The sequence below is a fragment of the Urocampus carinirostris genome, chromosome 18 (genome assembly GCF_059441175.1).
Source record: "Urocampus carinirostris isolate Australia breed hairy pipefish chromosome 18, RoL_Ucar_1.0, whole genome shotgun sequence".
In the NCBI taxonomy this organism is placed as follows: domain Eukaryota; kingdom Metazoa; phylum Chordata; class Actinopteri; order Syngnathiformes; family Syngnathidae; genus Urocampus; species Urocampus carinirostris.
The window spans coordinates 10,499,594-10,519,672 of NC_142366.1; the positions used below are offsets into that span (position 1 = coordinate 10,499,594).

Here is a 20,079-nt window from a genome sequence, read left to right on the forward strand (position 1 = left end):
TTTTTCCGTGTAGTAGATGGATCATAAGAATTGATTTTAGGCTAATTTCTGGACTCCAAAGCGCACGCGATTGAAAGCTGCATACGCAAATTTAAGGAAAAAAACTCTTCTTTGCTTTTGTACAAGACGCATCGGATTTTAAGCGACAGACTTAAACAGCCATAAAAATGAACTCATTCATTTATTTTTGTTGCACGGTAAAGCAATAAGCTGGGAAATGTCTAGTACAGAAAAGCAACACATTGTTCCGCAATAAGACCAGCGCAGCAGTCAATATCAATGAAATTGGTATTCACATACATGCACGAGTGCAACAAAACCAAAAGGGAACTCAATGCACTGTACTGACTAAAATTCAGAAGCCCATATAATCAGAAGAGCCTGTGCACAAGCATAGCTATGTTTATAATCTTTAGCTCTGCAATGCCTTGGGCATGTTACAAAGTGATAGGAGACCAAGTATTGCTACTACTACATAAAATACTATTAAACACAAAAGCTTAATATATTTTTAACAAGTAGTGCCAATGGAATATTTAAGTTCGGCAGCAGGTGATTAATTATCGTGTATATTTTACCTATTGGGACGAAAGCAGTGACGTCATATTAGCCTGTTATCAGTCCGATAACAGTCAGACCAATAATTCTTGTGTACCTTTTCTTAGTTAGTAACTAGTTTTGGCATGTAAAATAATTTTTGTTTTTATTGTAGTAGTAGCAACACTTGTTGTAATGTCACCGAGCTAAACTAACAAAGAAGGACAGAGACCACAGTGGACGTGTAACTCAAGCTTTCATTTCCTTCTCTGGATGGTGAAAACTGCAAAATAAGAATAACAATGCAATGAGACCATGTTCCAATAAGTTCACGAAAATAAAGTACATGGACTTTACATCTGTCGGACTATTACTAGATATAGTTGTTTATACATCATATAAACACTTTTAACAACTCACTGCATTGCCTTGTTAATCCTTAAACATGGAAGGAGATAGATTGAACATGCTGCCATCCTGTCAGCCATTGTGAGAGACTACTTACAAGTTAAACCAAGTCACATTTATTTGAATAGCTCTTCATCACAAAAATGTCTCAAAGGACTACACAGGTTACAATTACACCATCCCCTGATCTTAAAACAAAATGCAGGCAAGGAAAAACTCAAAACCTCATCACAAGGAAAATAAGAAACCTAGAGAAGGAGCCTCACAAGTGGTAATCCCCCTTCCAGGATGACCAGGGTGCAATAGATTTAGCAATGGGTAACAGTACACCTAGATCGCCGAAACAGGAAGTGATGCGGAAAATGTGGAAGTAGTATTATTTAACACAAAACATCTATGTCGAACACTTCTTCATGAACTTGTCCCGTTTTACATTTTGAACACAGTAACTTATTTATTAAAGAAAAACATTCCCGATGAGGGCAACACACTTGATCTCTTCTATCACTTTGTCGTGCGTGCAAGGGATGGGAGAGCTTAAGATAAGTGTCATGGTTTAGCATGTGTCCAGGCTTTTGTGAATGTACTGACTTTTAGTCAATGCAGTATATTGAGTTTTTGAGAATGTTTGTGCGGCTGGTAGTCCAGAATTTATGGTATTTCTAAATGTAGCATGCAGTTAAAAGGGTATCGGTCTCCAGAAGCAGGATTTGATTAATTACGGTGCACCTCCATCGGCAATGTGGGTCAACTCTTTTTTGTTTTCCGGTGTAGATGACGAGGAGGCGCTTAACTCCATCATGAAGGACCTCGCAGCCTTGGGCTGCTGCTACAATCAGAACAACAGTCACAAGCCCAAGAGCAGAACTTTGTTCTACAAACAGGTAACTTAAGTTGTTCCATTTTTCATTTTTATGACCTGATAAAAATTAATGATACAAATGTTTAGTTCATAATCATGGTGGACATGTATGGAGAAAAATATTTGCCACATATTAGGGACATAACATGAAATCTCATTCTACACTTTGCCCTATCGGTCGATTTTATTTTAGATAACAATTACTGCTGATTTTAATTAAATTTTTTTGTTATCAAATTCTTCCTGAAATGAAATTGATTTACTAAGATAAGTAAAATAAAATGGGTAAAGCATAACAATTTACAATGCAAAATAAAAAAAATAAAAATACAGGGAAAAATTATTTGACTTGTTTTCCAATTTTAATTATTTTTTGACAATGTTTATACTTGTTGTCAATTTTTTATATAGAAATTCTATTACTGTATTTTTTAATTAGAATTACATTTACTAACATAGGTAAAATAAAATAAGAAAAATCATTACAATTATTTCAAATGAAAATATATGAACTTATTATATTTTAACTAAAAATACAAACAGATAGGCAAAATATATAAAACTGTGGCCAATATGTGTTTTAAAAAATACATTTTTTTACTGATCTTTTTATTTTCTAAAACCAATTTGTGTATTTTTTATTTAGAATTAAATATACTAAAATGAAACAGGTAAAATAAAACCAATGAGTTTAAATGGCGGCCTATAATGTTTTAACTCTAAAAATACAAAAGTAGCATTTTTTTTTTTAAATGGTTGCAAATTTTAATTTTTTTGGTGTTATTTTCATTATCCTTTTTTCCTAAAATGGGAATCCTGTCCGTATTTTGTTTTAGAATAAGATTTACATGCATAAGTAAAATCAAATATGTAAAATAATCACCATGATTAAAATGCAAAAGGAAAAAAATAAAAAAAATAAGCATATATATATATATATTTTTTTATTAATTATTTATTATTTTTTGTTTAAATGAACAACATAATTTGCTATCTGCAATACCAGACACCTCTGTTTATTTCCTTTAATTTAGGAGAAAAAAACCTATAATAAAAAAATCTATTTAAAAACAAAGTCATCCTAAAAATTTGGTCATGTGATGATATTATTTCAATAATACATATAAAAGTTTCAAAATTTTCTCAAACAAGAAAATAAATATTTAAAATAAGAATAATAAATGAGTGTCCATGAGCACAATGTAATGTAACTGCCATTGTGACTACGCATATATTTATTGCACTGTATATCATCAATACATTGTTTTTTCACGTTTTCATCCTTCTCCACATTTTTATATTTTTAATTTATTTACTTACGCTGAGAGGAAAAGCCCTCCAAATTTTTTATACTCTTGTGTAATGACAAAAAAGGCCAATCATACAACAATCTGTAAACGGGGCAAGACTTATTTCTTTTCCTCCTCTACAAACGCAAACAATATTTCACAATCAAAATGTGTTCAAATGCTTAAAACAACACAAATATGGACGACTTATACTGCTCACAATCTTCATGCTTGCAATTGGATAAAGCATTTTTGTTTGTCCGTTACCAAAACAAATAAGTTCACAGTAACCGCTATAAAACTTAACAACTGTTTCCAATGTGCAGCCAGAGATAAAATAAAAGGATAAACAAAGAAAGTGGAGTTTCGGAGGCGGGGCCTTAAGAGGCGGGACTACACCCACCTCACAGCCAATGGCTGGCGCTCGCTTTTCTTTCATCATGACATCACATCTTGGAGACTCGCAGGCTCCTCCAGATTCCTGCTTCTAAAAATAGATGCAATCACATCACCTGATAACTTTATGTGTCCAAAGTCTGCTTAAAATGAATTGTGGTGGGCCTTTTTATTGGCCCCTTTCCACATAAACATAAATAGCTAGAGTTTAATGAGGTGCTTTGAAGTCTTGTAGAAAGTCATTCCATTTTCATTTCAAATTTTAGGTGCAATAAAACAATTACTGCACAGTCTGCACTTTTCGACAAAACGACATGAAATTGAAATTACCCCTCGGCTCAGTAAATTTACTGTTGTGTTTGTTTTTGCTTCGACAGGATTTAAGAGTCAAGCTGGAGCACGAGCGAGAAAAACGGTAAGTAGTTCAGTCACTCTTGCATTTTTTTGCGGAGGAATCACAGTTACATGCCTGGCTGACATGCAAAAATGAAAACTTTTTTGCATGACATTTAAGGAGGTTGTGGGGGGTGAATGGGGCTTTTACATTTTAGATTCAGGATGCTGAAATCAACGCCTCACTTTAGGTTTTAAATGGCCAGGTTTTTTTTTTTGGGGGGGGGGATTACACGTAAATGTTAGCTCTCATTAAAGAGGTATTTTGAGGGTTCCTCTCAAGATATTTTTTCTATATGTATACAGTACAAAATAGTTATTATTAAGAGGATAGTGTCCATATGTTGCGCCTCCTAGGAGTAAAATACATAATTTTAAAAATTATTTTGTTTTAAATGACAACAGGGTCCGTACGGATGCTTAAAATCCTTGAAAATGCTTGAATTTTAATGTTGTGTTTTCAAGGATTGAAAAGTGCTTGAATTTTGGGTGAAGTGCTTCTAAGTACTTGAAATTGTTGCCATTTATCTTAACAAGTCTGCTTAAAAATGACACAGGCACTGCTTCCTAGTAACTTGGTTTTGCCGTTGCATTTCTTCTTCCCTTGTGATTAATGGCAGCCGGCATAAGTCTGTATGACATTGTCCTATAAAGCATCATCGTGCATGCTACACCTAAACAGGGCATTATGAAATGTGAATTAGTGCAATGATTCTGTATCTTTTACAGACATTTATTTATTATAAAAATGAAGGAAGTGGTAAATTGTAAAAGGAAGAACTTCTTGTAACTGAAAATGTCAACTACATATTACTGACATTTCACTGAACACCAGTATGGGAAAAGATTTAAAGATCTAAAAATTATATGTCTTGGGAAATGCACATCAGAGATTAAAAATCGCAGATAGATCTGCAAAATACATGATTTGCACAGTTCTTTTTTTTAAATGATACTGTAGAAAATGAAAACATAATAATAATAATATGGCTTTGAAAGTCCCTAAAAAGTGCTTGAAATTGTCCAAGAACCTTGTTGTCACAATATGTTCAACCCATTTTGTAACCATGACAATAAAGGTATATTCTATTCTATGAATGATACAAAATGTCCCTCTAAACATTAAAAAGAGGTCATGGCTTGCAAATTTTGCTGTTCAGTGGTGATCTAGGAGAAAAAATGCCTAGCCTGTCTACGTCATTTCCCCATCAGTGAAGCAGTTCGTTCCTATCTTAATGAGCGTTCGCCGGTTTCCCCGTGGTAGGAGTGCATTCTGGGAAGTCAGATCGCAACTAAACAGTCTCTGTTTATACTCCCAGATGATGTGTGTGATAAAGAGGACGCCGCTCCAAACAGATATGCCTTTCCTTCCTCATCCGAAAGCGAGAAAGTAGAAGTACTCGGATTTACGTCAAAACCTCCCCGTAACTCAAAAGGGCAGATCGTCCTTGGCGTCTTTGATGAAAGACGTGGGATTTACTGTAATTCGGAACAGGCTGTTTCGCTCGAGTGTGATATGAAGTGACTGCAGAGTACATTGTGTCTGATCTGAGCGAGTAAAGTGAAGCAATTGCTTTGGAAACATCCCATTTGTTAAATAAAGCCAAGTACAGTAACTTTAGACATTTGCCGAGAGCACTCTGAAGGAAAATGATTATGATTTTTTTTGTTCGTTTCCTGGCCCGACGCTTGCCAATGAAAAGAAAAGTGGTTCCAATTGGATTCCATTGTGGACGGGGAACGCTGTTCTACAAAATCACGGGAAGACCGTTTCTTTGTTCCAGGCTGTCGTAAAAACGCTTCACGAGCGTCGCAGGCTGAAGTGTAAATACGTTAGCACATACAATGAAAATACCTCAAACTAGTAAAACTGCAATCAAGTAAAACCTATTTGACATTAGCAATTATTTTGCTATGTTTTTGGTTTGAAAGGCAGTTTATTTCTTTTCTGTTCATCCAATATCGAAATAATGTATCTTATATTGGTCCCGTCCCCTTTCAGAATGATGTATTTTATGTATTTTTATACTTCTTCTTATTTTTAACTTTTTTTTTTACTTAACTGACTGTATTTTCTTTTACCGATTTTCTGTTCTTTTTGCTGCAGTTTTTCATACTGTGCTCATACTTTTTCATAAATTGCAATGGTTTTAAATACTTTGTCATACTTTTTATGAGGACATTTATCTTTGAGCCTGGTGAATTCTTTAAAGTATTTATTATTTGATGCAATAAATATTGCTATAGACCTCAATGCACTCGCTTTTTACCCAATACACCCCCAATAAAATATTTATGAGTGAACCAGGACAACCCTTCTCCCTTGCTTAAAGGGACAGTGTGTAATATCTAGTGTCTCCCAGCGAGACAACACTCAGAGAAGCGCAAGAGAAAAACAAGCTGCAGGTTGAAATATGTCAACTTGATGTTGCCAAAGCCAGGTGCCTCTCACAAAGACACTGTACTTGTATGTCTTTCTCTCTCTCTTTCTCTCTCTCTCTCTCTCGTTCTTTTTTTCCCTTTCCACTCCTTTTCTCCCACTCTGTCTCAGTCTCTTTCACTCTCTGTGTCTCTCTTTTTCTCTTCCTTTGTTGCTCTTTGTCTCTTTCTCTGTCTTTTAACCTCTTTTCCTCTACCTTCCTTTTTTTCTCTTTCTCTCTTTTCTCTTTCTCTCTTCCTACCCTTTGCGCTTTCTTTTCTCTCCTTCTGTCTTTCTATTTCTTTTTGGATTTCCTTCTTCCTCTCCCTTTCTTTTCCTCCCTCTCTCACGACTTTTTATCTTTTGCTTCTCACGCTCTCACCCTCTCTCTCTGTTTCTTTCTTTGTCCCGCCCTCTCTCCTTTTCCCTCCCTCTTTCTCTTATTTCTTTATCCCTCTTTTTCTTTCTCTTTAATCTACTAGTCCGGCCCCCAACAGAATGTTTGTTCTATCGTGTGGCCCCCGAGTTAAAATGACTTTGACACCCCTGCATTAGACAATACACATTGGGTTTTTAAAAAAAAAAAATCGGGGCATTTTTGAATATTTTTCATGCATTTTTTTTCTTTCTTAAAATAAATGGATTCGGCAACCGTCTCACTGCTAATGTAGTGGTGCACGAGGTAAATCCCAACTGCAGAATCGTGCAATAGCGCATTCGGTTTTTCCAGACCCGTCAGCGTTCTTTTTCTGTAAATATCTCGGCGTCTATCTTTCACTCAGACATCCTGCTGCGTTTTGCTAGCGTTCCACTTTTTCTTTCGTTTTTTTCCCCCCCTTCTTTCTAACCACCCCGCTTCCTCTCAGGAAGCTTCCCATCTGCCTTTGTGTGTGAGCCGAAGTTAGCATGAAGAGTGGTGGGGTAGGGGTGGTCGACACTGATGGCGCACCCTCGCACCCATTTGTTTGTTTGGGTTTAATTCGCAAACGTTTACACGCTGCGGATAAGAAAGCACACGTAGGCGAGCGGCGCACATGATTGCTGGCGGCTCGGTGGTATCGCTTATAGAACATGTCGACGTTCCTCCGGTGCACCACCTCTCCACGGAGCCTTTATAAAAACCAATAAGAATACTTAAAAGGAAGCTTTTTTTATAATAAGTGATTTGTTTTGACTTGTTTTTAGATTGGGTGAGGAGGTGGGGTCGAGGGGGTAATATGTGCCAGGTCTTGTCACAGCAAACGGGGTGCGCTGCCTTGAACTTTAGGAAGTCTGCTATTAAAGACTTGCCACACTCTGCCTAAATCCCAGGGAGGAAAGTCAAAACAAAACCTTCTGGATGCTGAAATTACTAACCTGCACTATGGCGCGAATTAGCATCAATCACATAGGAAATAGTGGCGAGGACGCTTGTCTCCCACGTCCCACCGCAACCACTTCCTGTGCCGCACCGCTTTTTAAATAGTGCAAAATGGCTAACGTGAAGCCAGGCTCTGAAATGACTCAACTGCATTCCATGGAACTCTGAATAATCAACCGGCGTTGCAATACTATTTTTGAAAAACAATTCGAGTAAATTCCAGAATACAGAGCGCACCTGAATAAAAGCCGCATGCTCAAATTTAAGAAAAACTATTTCGTTTTGGTATAAGTCGCACCGGATTTTAAGCCACGGCCAAAATGATGGATTCATTCACATTTCTTACATTTTGAAAAAAAAAAGCGGGGAAATGTCTAGTACAGAATAGTAACACATTGTCTCTCTCTTGGGGCGGCAGTAGCTCAGGAGGTAGAGCGATCGTTTTAGGATTGAGGGGTCCCAGTTCGAATCCCGGCTTGTCCGTGTTACATGCCGAAGTGTCCTTGGGTAAGACACTGATACCCCTATACCCCCAATAAGCAGGTTAGCGCCTTACATGGCTGCACAGATCACGGCCGCTATTGGGAAATGTGAAGCACAATGTAAAGTGCTTTGGGAAGTCATTGACTTGAAAAGCGCTATATAAATGCAGATCATTTCGATCATTTCATTTCATTTCATAACACATTGTGTCGTGATTAAGACACTCATTTGCAGATTGTCCGCAACTGTCAATCTTAATCAACTGGCAAGCCACTTAACCTTAAATAAATTGGCATCAACATATAATCAGGAGTCAAATAAAAACATTCTCAAAACAAAACGGAATGTACTGCACTGACTTAAATTCAGAAGCCTGTAAACATCATGAGCCATGCGACTGATTTTAAGCGCTCCCATCCCTTGCACATGTGACAAAGTGATTTCTACTATTTCATAGAAAATAATTCTACTTAAGTGCTTGGAATCTTTCTTACAAGCAGTGTTGGCTGATGGAATATTTCAGTGTGGCAGCAGATAACTAACTAATGGGTGTATTTTTCATATCGGGTTAAAAACGTCATAGTAGGTTGTGATCAGACCGATGACCGTCAGCCCAATAATTGTAGTGTACCCCTCCTCAGTTAGTAACTGGTGTCAGTGTGCTTAACAAAAAGTAGCGGCTTGTACTCTGGAATTTACATATAATAGCCAATAAGTTAAGGATTATGTGTTCCCAATCAGTTCATAACCAGTTAATTAATGAGTTAATGACCTGTTTTTCCCAGGATCATTCCATTCCAGAGGCCTCTGAAGATCAAAGAGCTCCTCCAGAAGGTGACCGAGGCTTTTGGTCAGCAGATGGACATGTTCTTCATGGAGAAAGAGGTACATTATTGCATAATCAGCAAAGCAGATTTCAGAGGAAATGAGTCGAATTAAAAAAGAAGTCCTAAATTTAATGCATTAGTGTACACTGAAAAGTATTTTAATGTTCAGAACAAAAAACTGTCAGATTAAAGGTGAAATATTTCACAATCAACATAGTTTACGTTTATTGGTTCATCAATGACCGGCATTATGTAAAATTTAAAGGCGGGCGGACGATTTTATGACTCTTTTGCCAATTGGAGGTCATAAAATAAAATGTTCTAGAAGAAAGGTTTGGAGAATAGGCAGATGCTGTCCATTTGTGACAATGACATGTATGTAACCAACAAGAATGATTTATGAACCAAAATGTCATGTGTTACTTATGGTGTTCTTAATTATCTTTTTTGTTTTTGAAGACGCTGTCCATCCTTGTCAACTACATGATGTAAACAAGGACAATGATTTATGCCGTTTGTGAATGGTGTGAAAAATTACTCTCACACATTGTGTAGTTGAGATGGTAAGACATTGTCTGCGATTTATGACCCCTCCTTTCATTTGTCAAAATCAGTAAATGAAAAATGGCATTTGGGGTCATACTTCATTCTCCTTTGTTATATGTAGTTGACACGAATGGACAGCATCTGCAATTTATGACTTTTTTGTTTTAGACTATTAGATTGTACCCAAAATTGGAAATATTAAAAATATTCTCCTTTGTTTCATTGTGCTGTTCACATAAATGGACAGTAAATGCAATCTAGGACTCGTACTAATGTAACAAAGAGAATGATTTTATGCCACCTTGTGTAAATCACAATTGATATATATGGTCAAAAATCATTCTCTCCATATATTAGGTCGTTGACGTCAATCGTTTATTTCCACTGTTCTTATGTAGTGCCTCCTTTTCACATGAGGGTCATAAAGCAATCACTCTGCCTTTTTAATTGGACACTTTGCTTGTCAGTTATGATGACCCACTAAACCCATGTTATCTAAAAGTATAACAAAAAAAGTTAGCATGCTTTTGTTTTTGATTTCATCCTTTTTGAAAAAAAGGGAGTAAACATCCATTTTTACCTTGTTTTTTGAGTTTGTTATCTTACGGCCTACGCTTTTCCAAGATGCTGCTGCCCCTCAAGAGCCAAGAGGACCTGGATCAAGCGGTGTTTTCTCTTGGCTCCAGCATGGTGACCAATGGTCTGCTCAGGATATTGCTCAAGACCCCCAAGAACAATCATGTAAGAACCCCCGACCCCTAAATGACACAGCTCATACGTAGAAAACACAAGAAAGGAAGTTGCCCTCCTCCTAAAGCTGATACGAGTTTAGAGTCAACTTCACAGGTGACATTTCCTTACTTCCTTTCTCAACCCTTTGCACCTTCTTCCTTTTTACCCGTAGTACCTTCAGGTGAACACTAGAGACAAGCAGAGCGAGATGAGGTCGTCACGGTCGCTGGGGGACCTTAAAGGCTCGCTGCTGAAGGGCTCGGAGAGAGTGCGCAAACACTCAACAGGTAAATTTTTTTGCAGCTTTACATTGACAGAAATATGACCACATTTATGACTTCTTGTAACAAGCATCCTGATAGAATTGGCGCATCCCCCAAAAACCCTAAACAAATACCTGTTACTCAGTCTAGTGCCCCCTTTTTCCTAGAAATCAAGCGATCCAATGGTAGTTGGTGCACAGACGCATCCCACTTACTCCCTAAAGAATTGCCTTAACTAATATCCTGAAAGATTAGGTGACCCTCAAACACCTAAATAACATTCTTTGAATACCACTGTTGGGCATGTTACTTTAAACAAGTAATTAGTTATAGTTAGTCACTACTTTTTTCAAACAGTGAGTGAGTTAGTAACTGAATTAATCTATAGTAAAATTAACTAGTTACCAGGGAAAGTTACTTGATATATACAAAAAAATTGCAGTGACATATTTGACCATTTTACTTGAATAGAGAGTAATTCCGACCATTTTTAACGAACTATTTTTTTTTATGGCCTCAGCTCTTCCTGTTGTTTTTGTTGCTTAATCCATACAATACCAATTATGATCGAAATTTTTGCACAGAATGACTACAAAGGGAGAAAAATAAAGACAAAAAAAGAACAAAGCGAAGAAAAGAAAAAAATTTACTTGACATTTTTATTTAAACACTTTAACATTGAAAACACAGGAAATATTGTTAAAATATTTATAGATCTACAAAAATATAACGCACAAAACAATTTTAACCTTTTTTCTGCTTTACAATTTTAAAGTCAACAACATAGAACAAAAGAGAGACCTTTTATTCACAAACGACACGAGTTGGTTGTCGCAGTATTACTGCTGCCAAATAAAGGGCTCACGTGTCCTTGGGCAAGACACTGAATCCCTAATGCCCCCAATAAGCACGTTGGCGTCTTGCATGGCTGCACGGCCGCTATTGGTGTGTGAGTGTGTGTGAATGGGTAAGTGTGAAGCACATTGTAAAGCGCTTTGGGAAGTCTTCATTGACTTGAAAAGCGCTATATAAATGCAGACCATTTACCATTTACATATTTGGTGAATCAGCCCTCAATCACCTTTTCTTTCAGTGCATTAGAAAATGCCATATTCGAAATCGCTCTCTAACTATATTGTAGTGGCTATTTTGAATGGTGACAGGATCCGAAAAGACGTGACGTAAACAACTCTGAGAAGAGTGGAAAACTGTGGCTTAGTAAGATTACCACATGACTGAAATCAATAATGCTATTGTGTATCTGTTGAATACCCATTACTCAGTCAGTTTAGTAACCCCTTTTTCCCAGTTATCCGATGGGAGTTGGATACTTACTCCCTCGATAGCAAGTCAACATTCATTACCCTCACTCTGTACAAAATGTGTTAGTGCACCCTTACAGATCTGTTTTGCCGCTATGTAATTTTTTGTACCATTTATCCCCTCAGGTTCACTCCACACAGGTCGGACGTCACCCCCTCCAGGGAGTGTCCCTGAGGAGCAGCAGCAAATTGCTCGCCAGGGCTCCTACACCAGCATCCACAGTGAGGGCGAGTTCATCCCTGAGATGCAAGACCCTAATGTATGTGCACCACCTAGGATCTAAAAAAACACACCGGATTATAAGACGCACCCTCAAAAACAGTCCTTTGTCAATTCATTTTCAAATATAAAGCATATTGGACTATAAGGCACATTGAGTTAACAGTAAGCACCATTGCGCGTGTTATACACTTATAGGATATATTAGTGTAATGATTGATCAGTCAAAACATTGTATGCAACGGGAATTGAACCTGAGTAGTGGCGGTGAGAACGGCAAAACCTATCCACTAGCTATACAGGGGACATATGAAAAGACAATTGGTTTTATCTCATTATTAAACTATTTTTACTCACAGTGCCAGAAACACTGATTTGCATAGTGCATTTTGTTTTTCATTCTCATAGGTTAAACTGTCTTTCTATTTCCTCACCCGCGTGTCAATCATATTGTGGTTTAATGTGCACCTATAATATGCCTGTATACTATTTAAATTATTTATTTATTTAAACCACACCACCTACATTGGATATTACCGAATCTTACTGCAATATGTATTCTGTGTAGCACTATTTAGTTACTCTATATAACACGCTACAGTGGGCATTTGCACGTCACACTGGGTATTTGTATATTGTATTCTTTTGGCTTTTTTATTGTACTGTTCTCAGCTCAGGGATGCTGCTGGAAATGTGAATTTCCCTTAGGGGATGAATAAAGTATCTATCTATCTATCTATCTATTTTGTTAAAAGACTTTTTCTCCATTCTCTAAAATTTTGGCTCCATGAGTAAAAATAGTGTGATAAAGTGATGAAGTCTAATGCATTTTCATATGTCATTTGTACCCTTGGTGAATAGAGGTAAAGTTTCTCTTACTGCCCCGACCCGGGTTCAAATCCCGTTGCATTCAATGTTTTTCAATTCATCAGTCAATCTGCAAATACGAGAGTATACCGTAAAACCTCGTGTAGTAATGCACACCTATAAATACTGTATCCATTTCCAATCTACTGTATTCTGTAATTAAGGGGCACCGGACAGTTTGGGGTTTTTAACTGCGTCTTAAAGTCTGGAATATACGGTATAATTCACAATGCATGGATCTTTTAATGCCTGAAACATCAGGGCACCATTTTCTGTGTTATGTCTGGGACATGTACAGCTGATATAGCATCTGCATCAGAGGTGTCAAACAGGCAGCCCATGGGCCGGATCAGGCCCGCTAAGGGACTGAATCCGGCCCGCCAGACAACCCTGAGGGAAGCGCCAGAGAAAAACGAGCTGAAAGTTAAAATATGTCCACCTGATGTTGCCAAAGCCAGGTGTCTCTCACAAACGCTGTACTTGTATTTCTCTCTCTCTCCCTCTTTTTCTCTTTCCTTCCCCCTCTCTCCCACTATTTGTATTTCTTTTGTTTCTCTCTTTTTCTTTTTCTCTCTTTTTCAAACCCTCTCTCTTTTTCGCTCCCCTCCTTTCACTTATTTGTTTCTCTCTAATCTACTAAGAGAATGTTTGTTCTATCGTGTGCCCCCCGCGTTAAAATGAGTTTGACACCCCTGATCTACATCATCTGATGGCCATTGTTTTTCGGTGTAAAGCGTCATCACTCTCTTCAGAGTTGAGCCGGACCCTCGCTCTGACTAAATGAGTTACAATGAAAAATTAAAGGTAACCTTCAAAAATATAAACATAATAATTCAATGAAATTGATCCATTAAAAATACACAAATATCTCAGTAAACAGATGTGAAATGAATACGTTCTCACCGAGCGATTGTCCTACTTCAAACCAACTACAGGAAATAATAATCCAATATAGGAATAATGAGGAAATTATAATGTTTGTCATTCATTACTTTCTACAGGGTTCAAATGGCTGCCTGAAATCTTTGGAAGTGCTTTAATTTTAATGTGCTTTCAAAATTTGTGTGAAGTGTGAATTTTGGGTGAATTGCTTGTAAATGCTTGAAATTGTTGCCGTGTTTCTTGGCAATCTGACTCAAAAGACCACACATTGAATGAAGAAAAATAAAATGTGTGTGCTTGAAAATTAAAACAAAAAAATAAACAAGGGCTTATTCGAGCGTTTCCAAGAAATGAACATACTTGCACAGGCATTACGAATGAGCTTACTTAGGCCTCAATGATAACACAAGCCAGATGATGGCGGCAGAGAGTCACAAAGTTCCAAATTCCATAGAGCTCCTTTACGCTTTAGAAGAAATTACTTTTCTTGTCTTGCACCCACTTTAAATATAAGGTTAGTGTTGGTGGGATAAATAAGTTATATTAGCGACATTGTATTCTTAATTAATATTATAACAGTAGAAGAATGTATTATTCTTTAAACGGTAGTGGAGAAATTGGAAAATTGGCTTGGAAGATCCTTAAAAAAAGCTTGAATTTGGCCATGACAACAATGTTTTTGCTTATTTTTTTTAAATTGGTGCACCTCCATTTTTTATTTCAGATGCTGGATGCTTTCGGGAGCGCCGGTAACTCGCTGTCAAGCAGCTGTCAATCCATCGAACAAGCGCTTGACAGGTGAGGGGGGGTGTCACCTCCTGATTCGGGTCCTTTTTCCTGTTGCCAGGGCGACACAAACCCGGATTCCACCGCCGTTATCATTAGAGGATAAGACAGGACATTGAGAGCGGGGCACTAACCGGGGGAGGCAAAAGAGAGAGAGAAAAAAAGTGCTCGTGGGGGCGAGCGAGCGGAAAGGGCTCCTACCTGCACGAGGCTTATCTGCACTCCAGGCGGCGAAAACAATGGCAGGAAACCGGCGCTTCGGAACTTTTCCCTACGAGCGGGCACGCGTTGCCCCCTTATCCAGGGGCCCGGGGCCCCCGCGACGCCCCGCGGTCAGCCAGAGACGTCACGCTGGTGCGGACGGGGTCAGCCTGGGGAGGGGCCAGAGAGGGATCAGACAGATTTAATGGGACACGGAGGGGTTGGCGCAACACTAGAGCCACGCACACGCTGCCTATGTCAGAACGAAAGCGCCGGGCTAGGAGAGTTTGAGAACTGGTCCCCCATAATCCAGTCTCCTTATGGATTTGAGGAAATACAGTCGTACCTCTTTATACTAACGCCTCTGAACAGGACAATTTCAGTATACATATATGCAGAAATCTTGCTTGCTCAAGAAGAAAAATCCAGTTCATGAGAAGTCCCTCAGGTTACCCCTAAAAACCCCTTGTTAACTGCTTACCGCCTGCATCAACTAATACAGTTTGAACATGTAAACTACTACAGTCAAAAAAGTGTAAAAATGTTTGTGTACACAATTATATAAAGTTACAGTAACTCATTTTAAGTGTACAGTAAGTGCACATCGGTCAACCTCTGTCGATCGGATTTGCAATCAATAATAAGGGGACCTATTTATTGAGCGATAATAAACCTTACAAACACAACTCTGCACCTATTTACTCACAGCAGGACAGACTTTGTGGAATACTGCGACAATATTAGCAATCTACTAGGAAGTTGTTGTCTGCAACCAGTGACAAAGACGATCTAGATTAGTCACAATGGTCAAGATGAGATGGGTCTTTAAAAAGAAAACAACTGTATAAAATTGGTTATACGCTGTACACAATTTGAAATGATCAAAAAAGTATATGATATTGAGAAAATGTATAATTTGGTATCAGTGATTGCTCCTTGCAACCCCCACCACTTATTTGTTATTGCGCTCATGATAAACTCGCATTTGATTTCTTTAATATCTTATTTATCTTATTACTGTATATCTTAAGAAGCACTACGATTTGAATGTGTTTTTAGTGATCAGGAAGATGTGTTCTATAGCTATTTAGGGTTTACTTGGATGCTTTCAGGGGGACGGGACCGATTTGTTTTAAATTATTTCATATTGCTTGTTACACAAGAAATTCGAGCATGATACTGGAATAAATTAAGCGTGTACCACTGTAACAGGAAATAAATCCCAAGCACCTAAATTCCGACCTCAGGACAATTTTATTTGTAGTTTTTGCTTACTTGAATTAGTTTTGTCCTCACGCTTATCAGTTAAGCTTTGTAGCTTCGACGTTTGTTTTTTTTTCCCCCCGAAGGGCCCCATTCCATTAAGGACCAAGACTTCATTTGAAGATAAGGTTTTCTTTTGTCTTTGCAGCCCGCCTTTTTCGCAGAACAACCGAGACAATAATTACCTGAATCTCAACTATGAATATAAAGGTGAGTTCAATTTTTTTTTTTTTTTTTTTTTTTACATCATACCTGGGTATTCATGATTCTCATTATTATTTATTTTTATTTTTTTGTCCTTTCATAAATTAGTCACAATGAAAAAAAACAATTTATTTTATTTAAAAGTTCATTGTTGTGCTTTGTCATGTTTTACTCATGACTGCCATTTCTGGCTTGGAGTAGAATTGCACTGAAACAAATCAATTCTTGGGAGTCTTTTTTTCACGTACTATATTTTCAATTTGTTCATCTTTTAAAGTAGGGCAAATATTATCTTTATTTTTTTAATCTAGTAAAATAAGAAAAATATTCAAAGTAGCAATAAAGTCTACAGTAAAACAAATATTTATTTTACTTCATTTTTAACTTATTTAGTACAATATAAATATATTCTTACAAATTAGCAACAAAAAGGAAACAGTAAAATAAGTTTCCTTGTATTATTTTGCTTACATTTTATCTATTTATTAAAATAAGAAACATATTTTTTTTAATTTGGGGAAAAAAACTCCAGGAAGTATTTCTCTTATTTTACTTAAATGTACATCGCTAGATGGCACTATATTGTCTAATGTGAACGAAAACCAGTGCAAAATGAGCACAACATAGCAGCACAATGCCAGACAATTATGGTGGTGACTACAAGGTATGGATTCCGCTATGTAAAAAAATACACATTTCTCAAACTATGAATATTTATGAAAATTAAAATTGGTTTGAAAGTTAATGTATTCTTGCTTATTATCCAAATCCTTTTTTTACTGAATAAAGGATTTTCATACCACAAGGAGGCACTAAATATTCCACACTGTGCCTTTAATTTATAACCCATTAATCATGTAAAATATAAGAATATTTTCTCAATTTGCGATTTCCTTGATTTACTTCATTTTTAAAGTATTTGAGTAGAATAAGTATTTGTATAATGGTGTGTCTGTGCAGCCCTGTGACCTTTTGTGATTAGGGCCTATGGAAATAAACATGACCTAACTACTGTATTTTAGTAGTGCTGAACGAAGTGACATGTAAAAGTCCACAACACTGCACCCCATTTTTGCACCTTTGTTGGAAAGTTCCTGCAGCGTAGCACGTGTTTGTGCACACACTAGCTCGCCGGCCTAATGTAAATCTGCCCCACACTCCGCACTTTGTTTATCATTCCCCGTGAGTCAATTTTTCCTCTTCGCTGCGCGGCCAAACATAAAAAATAACTCTCTGTCGCCAAGGGAGACGGCCGCAAACATGTGAGCTGCCGCGTCATTTCACAGCTGCTTTCAATTGCCCGTGCCTTTCTCTCACTTCTCGCCGCTTTTTGCCTTTACGTCAATGGTCGTCCTCCACCTGTTTACTGTTACAGCTCCTTTGGGTTGGGTGCTAAAGGCTAAGCTAGCGACGTGTGACCTTTGGTTTCCTCTGTGGGAACTCCGCAGATTTCAAGTTGGTCGATGTGGGAAATTTGGGGACTCGCTAGCTAATGCTACTGGTTCAACTATAGACAGTCTTTCCATTGGTTAGGTGCTAGCCAGTTTCCTGTTTTGGTGTCTAGCTTCTAGAAATTAAGTTGTTTCAGTAGATTGTCTTATAAGTAGTTGGCTTGTAACTATTTAGTTTTCTTGAGTTAGCCTCTAATATTATAGTAAAACCATTAAACTGTCTTACCATTGGCTAGGGGCTAGCCAGTTTCCTGTTTTGGTATCTAGCTTCTAATAGTGAAGTTGTATTGGTAGATTGTCTTTTCAGTAGTTGGCTTTTAGCTGCCTAGTTTTTTTTTAGTTAGCTTTTGACGTTGTAGTTAAACTATTAGACTGTCTTACCATTGGCTAGCTGCTTGCCAGTTTCTTGTTTGGTATATAGCTTCTTGAAGTGAAGTTGTATCAGTAGATCATCTTTCCAGTAGTTGTCTTTTAGTTTTTTAGTTTTAATTTACTTGGCCTCTAATATTCTAGTAAAACCATTAGACTGTCTTTCCATTGGCTAACTGTTCGCCAGTTTCATTTTCCACTTAGTAGTTAGTTGCATTGTTGTTTTATCAGTATTTTTTTCAGGAGTTTTCGTTAGCCTCTAACATTCTAGTAAAAACGCTACTGTCTTCCCATTTGCTAGGTGCCGGTCAGTTTCTTGTTCAGTGGCTAAATATTGGCCTTGGAGTTGGATTTAAAAAAATGTTAAGTAGTTAACTTTTAGCTACCTAGTTTTCTTTTAGTTAGCCTTTAATAGTCTAGTAAAACCATTTGACTGTCTTTCCCTAGCTAACTGCAAGCCAATTTCCTTTTCTAGTAACTAGCTTAGCCGTGTAGTTTATTGGATTGTTTTCCAGTAGTTCGCCTTAAACTATCTATTTGCATTTATTTAGTCATTCTTGTAAATTCTGCAAACTGTTTTTTCTCTTGAAAATGTTAAACAAGTTTAATGTTCTAGAGCAGGGGTGGCGAACACGTGGCTCTAGAGCAGCATGCGGCTCTTGGCCATTAAGAATGCAGCTCTTTGCCTCATCATGTTTTCTATATACTGTGGCTCTTTTCCTTGTTTCATGTTTAGGTTTTTTTGTGTGTATTAAGGGTGGAACTTTTCCTTGAAATCAACACAAGAACAATACTTGTTGTATTGTAAGGAGAGGAGTGTGTTATGGGAAATAATATGTTTTTAATTGTGTGTGTTTGTGTCTGTCTGTCTGTCATGGCAGGTTAGTGCGTAGTGTGGCTCTTTGACTCTCTGTTAAAAATTTTGGTTCTTTGTGTCAAACTTGTTCGCCACTCCTGTTCTAGAGGTTAGCTACTAGCATCATTAGATTTTCTTTTCAGTATTTAACTGCTGGCTAATTTTGTAGCTAGCTACCTACTATCTTTCTATCGATGCTTTTCACACCAGGAGCTAGCTGTCATTGTAAGCAGTCATACAGCTTTTTCCATGGAAGAAAAACTAAAACACAATTAACGCAAGCGTGTGTGTTCTCCATTAGGTCGCCATGGGAAGGGCGGGACTTTTCCTCGCCAGTTCCAGTTGCCCAATCGGAGCAAAGATTACGGCGACCGTAAGTATAGCAACACACATCTCATTTTAGTGTCAGCTAATGCAAATAACACTCTGCGTGAAAGCAGAAAAGGGGTGGCGGACGGTCGGGGGGAGCAGACAAATCCCGGGTTTAAAGGGGGGCCTTTCAACCAAGCAATAATCTACATTTCCCTCTGTTGAATCTGAACACGTTTAACAAACACAGCCGCCCCGGCTTCCCCTCAGACAGGAAGCGAGCGACCGGGGAACCGGAGTGTCTCCGCTAAAGAAACACCTGTAAAGAAAACATATGCGCGGCAAGGAGACAAAAAATCAATATGTCAAAAACGTCTTTTCTGGCAGGTCGCAGGACACTTCCGCGCAGCTTTATGCCGCAGGAAAACCTTTTCCAGCTGGTTCCCTCAAGCCGCTCGCGAAGCTACAACGGCGACGGCCTCCAGTATGCAGAAATGAGAACGTTGGGACGCAACGCAGACAAAAGCTGCCAACGAAGCACGGCTAAATGTGAGTTCATATTCATCCACTGCAAATTAGTCTTTTTGTTTTGCCATTTTACAGAAAAGGATTGTAGAAAATACTTGTATTTGTTAGCCAAGTCAATTAGCTAACCGCTATCTAGTAAGCATATGCTTGGGATAACAGATTATGATTAGCGCAATGGGCTGGCTACCAACTTGACATGCATTTATTTATTATACATTCCTAAAATATGTTATTACTATGTTGTTACTATCATGCTATTATCATATTTCCATACTACATGGTGCACAAAATTAAAGGGTTGTGTAA

At 37.8% G+C, this 20,079-nt stretch overlaps 1 protein-coding gene across 1 annotated transcript in view; it reads left to right on the plus strand.

Moving 5' to 3' along the window:
- map3k22 (mitogen-activated protein kinase kinase kinase 22) overlaps positions 1 to 20,079 on the plus strand; it is a 61,562-nt gene that overhangs the window by 29,698 nt on the left and 11,785 nt on the right. The window contains exons 4-13 of the mRNA XM_088322385.1: positions 1,720 to 1,829; positions 3,870 to 3,907; positions 8,933 to 9,032; positions 10,145 to 10,261; positions 10,425 to 10,539; positions 11,964 to 12,097; positions 14,531 to 14,604; positions 16,205 to 16,266; positions 19,238 to 19,309; positions 19,633 to 19,794. Of these exons, the coding sequence (XP_088178511.1) occupies positions 1,720 to 1,829; positions 3,870 to 3,907; positions 8,933 to 9,032; positions 10,145 to 10,261; positions 10,425 to 10,539; positions 11,964 to 12,097; positions 14,531 to 14,604; positions 16,205 to 16,266; positions 19,238 to 19,309; positions 19,633 to 19,794 (984 nt within the window). The remainder of the gene's footprint in view (positions 1 to 1,719; positions 1,830 to 3,869; positions 3,908 to 8,932; positions 9,033 to 10,144; positions 10,262 to 10,424; positions 10,540 to 11,963; positions 12,098 to 14,530; positions 14,605 to 16,204; positions 16,267 to 19,237; positions 19,310 to 19,632; positions 19,795 to 20,079) is intronic.